The sequence below is a fragment of the Dipodomys merriami genome, unplaced genomic scaffold (genome assembly GCF_024711535.1).
Source record: "Dipodomys merriami isolate MVZ:Mamm:240054 unplaced genomic scaffold, mDipMer1.0.p SCAF_14, whole genome shotgun sequence".
NCBI classification, from domain to species: domain Eukaryota; kingdom Metazoa; phylum Chordata; class Mammalia; order Rodentia; family Heteromyidae; genus Dipodomys; species Dipodomys merriami.
The window spans coordinates 17,256,570-17,260,070 of NW_027202715.1; the positions used below are offsets into that span (position 1 = coordinate 17,256,570).

The window sequence follows — 3,501 nt, forward strand, 5'->3', positions numbered from 1 at the left end:
ATGTTTCTTCATGTGTCTATTGGCCATTCTTATTTCCTTTTCAGAGAAGTCTCTCTTTAATCTTTAGCCCACGTATTAATCAGGCCGTTGTTTCTTTGAGGATTTGTTGTTGGGGGATTTAATTTTTTGAGTTCTAAGTATATTTTAGATATGAGGTCATTATATGGCTAGTGAAGATTCTCCCAATCTGTGGGCTTTCTATTGATCTTGCTAGCTGTCCCTTTTGCCATGCAGAAGCTCTGCAGTTTCATGCAATCCCATTTGTCCAACTTCAGAGAGCTAAGTTCAAAGAAATCTCAGAAAGCACCACAGTATAGAAGGAAATGGAAATCAATCTTTTTCCTCATGCTCATTTCAATTGTCAGTTGTGTTTTTGCAGACATGTCTATCAATAGTTATTTTTGTTTTAATGACAAATGGAGTTCTGTTGTACATATTATATTTAAGTTTTTCATGGAGCTGGGAAGTTAGCTCAGTAGTAGAGTGAGACCCTGGCTTTGATTCCTCAGCACCACATAAGCGAAAAAAAGCTGGAAGTGGCTCTGTAGATCAAGCGATAGGGAACTAGTCTTGAGCCGAAGAGCTGAGGGACAGCACCAAGGCCCAGAGTTCAGCCTCCATGAATGACCCCCCCCAAAAAATGTTTTTCATTCTATCTTTAAAATGATTGGAAGTTGAGCACTCATGGTTTACGCCTATAAAAAAATCCTACCTAGTCAACAGGGTGAAATCTAAGAATTATGATTCAAAGTCAGCAGGAAGTCTGGGAGACTCATAGCTCAAATTAAGAACTAAAAAAGCCAGAAATAGAGCTGAGACTCAAAATGGTAGAATGCTACACTTGAGCAAAAACAAACAGAAAAAACCCAGCTCACAGATAGCACCCAGCCCCTGAGTTCAATCACAATGACTGATAAAAAATACCTGGAAAATACTCTAGACAGTATTATTTCAATGCATCACAATAAATATATCTAATAGTGTAGTTTGCTTTATCTTTTCAGTTTCCAGTATTGGTACTCCAACAGCTTAAAGATGTTTAAATGATTCCCCTAGCATGAATTTCCAGAACAGAAATCATTTTCTCAAGCAGCAAACATTTTATAGGGCCCACATCTCCATATCCCTCCAAATTCTAGTGAACGTCTTACGTTTCTCACTTTGTATTGCCATGGTAAGTAAAGATTGTATAGTTTATTTCAGTTCTATTTCTTCCTGCTGAATGACACCTTGTGAGTTTAACTGGCACCTTGTGTATATTGCTTTTTTGTGCTATGTCATATTGATTTGTGTGTTCTGTCTCTTTCTATTGGTGCTGGTGGATGTTGAACACAGGGCTTGTTCTCAACAAGCTTTTTCACTTGCAGCTGGCACTCTGCCAATTCAGGCAATTCTCCAGTCAGGAATTTTGCTAGAGGTATCAATAGGAGCTAGTCTCTCTCAGACTTGTCTGTGGGGACTAGCTTTGAACTTCAATTCTGAGATCTCAGCCTCTTGAGTAGCCAGGATTACAGGTATGAAGCATGGACGCCTATTCCATGTGCTTGTCTTAAGCCAAGTGTAAGTATACTGTATCCTTGATGGCATGTTGTTATGGATGAATAAAGCATGGCAATCTATCTTAGGCCATCTTCTATCTCTCATCCTAGACTTGAAGTCATATGCAGCTGTGAGTAGAGATTTTCCTGGTAGTTCCTGAAATCCCTCTCACCCCAGGACCATGAGCAACCACACAGCAGTAACAGAGTTCATCCTGCAGGGATTCTCAGAGCACCCTGAATACCACATCTTCTTGTTCTGCTGTTTCCTGTCCCTCTACTGTGTGGCCCTCACAGGCAATGTCCTCATCATCGTGGCCATCAGCTTCAACCCTGGCCTCCACACTCCCATGTACTTCTTCCTGTTCAATTTGGCCACCATGGACATTATTGGCACGTCTTCTATCATGCCTAAGACATTGGAGGGTCTGATGTTAGAGAAGAGCTCCATCTCCTTTGGAGGCTGCATGGCCCAGCTTTATTTTCTTACATGGGCTTTATCATCAGAGCTGCTGCTGCTCACAGTCATGGCCTATGACCGCTATGCAGCCATCTGCCACCCCCTGCATTACAGCACCATGATGAGCAAGGCCTTCTGCAGCATGCTAGCTGCTGGAGTGTGGGCACTCTGTGCCTTCAACACAGCCATCCACACAGGACTGATGGTGCGACTGAACTTCTGTGGGCCCAATGTCATTACCCATTTCTTCTGTGAAATCCCTCCTCTGCTTCGTCTCTCCTGTAGCTCCACTTATGTGAACAGTGTTATGATCACACTGGCTGATGCTTTTTATGGTGGGTTTGACTTCCTGATGATTATTGTGTCCTATGGCTTCATCATCTCCAGCATCCTGAAGATGCGATCTTCAGAGGGAAAGCAGAAAGCCTTCTCCACCTGTTCCTCCCACCTCATTGTGGTGTGCATGTATTGCGTGGCTGTGTTCTATGCCTACATCAGTCCCGTGTCCAGCTACAGTGCAGAGAAGAGCAAGTTAGTTGGAGTGCTGTACTCCATGGTGAGCCCCACCCTCAACCCCCTCATCTACACTTTGAGGAACAAGGAGGTCAAAGCCGCCCTCAGGAAGGTTTTCCTTTTTTTCAGAAATTAATCTCTTGTGATAAGTGATAATGTTGATGGGGTGACATTGGTCAGGATGCATTGCATTCATAAATTTCTTTGTTGAATGGAAATTCTGTTGTATATCTACTTAGTGATAATAAAATTTTACCAAAGTAAATTGACATGTCTTTCCAGAATGTCTTCTTTTGGAAACCTCCATTTTTAGTTGGGATTGACCTTCCTGGTTAACATCATGAAGTTTTCTGTGCTCTAATTAAATAAGTCTGCTTCTTCCATCTCAGCCAAAAGTTTGCCTAGATGACCTCACAGTTTAGGACATCAGAGACTGGCTGAGGGAAGATTGATGTTGCTGTCAGACTCCAGGCCTCTGAGACAGAGGATCTGATGATCTGAAGGTGACACAGAGCTTTGGTGGCAGGGAAGTGTGTGTGTGTGTGTGTGTGTGTGTGTGTGTGTGTGTGTGTGTGTGTGTGTGTGTGTGTGTGTATGATTGGCCATGTGTAAGGCTTACATCTATATCAAAATTCTATACTTTCTTTTGCCATGGAAAACATTCAAGGAACAAATCTGGAAATCACACCTGCATTAAATGCTGGGCTTGGAAAGTACTGAGGCTGGAGATGTCCTCATCACAGCATTTGGAAATCTGTTAAACTCATGAACAGCTTGCAGAGTGGCTCACCCATGTAATCCTAGCTATTCAGGAGGCTAAATTCTGAGGAGCTCAGTTCAAAGCTTGCCTGGATGGGAAAGTCCTTAAGACCCTAACCTCCAATCAACCACCAAAAATTCCCAGAAGGGAATTGTGTTTTAAGTGGTGGAAATCTAGCATTGTACAGCGACAGTTCCTCAACCCTTAGTTCAAGCCCCAGGACTAGTATA

At 42.6% G+C, this 3,501-nt stretch overlaps 1 protein-coding gene across 1 annotated transcript; it reads left to right on the forward strand.

Annotated features, from left to right (window-relative positions):
- On the forward strand, window positions 1–2,647 carry LOC138826000 (olfactory receptor 13A1-like). Its single transcript, XM_070020868.1, has 2 exons — window positions 1–14; window positions 1,726–2,647. Exons 1-2 carry the CDS (start codon window positions 1–3, stop codon window positions 2,645–2,647), a joined length of 936 nt encoding a protein of 311 aa, XP_069876969.1.
- The last annotated feature ends 854 nt before the right edge of the window (window positions 2,648–3,501 follow it).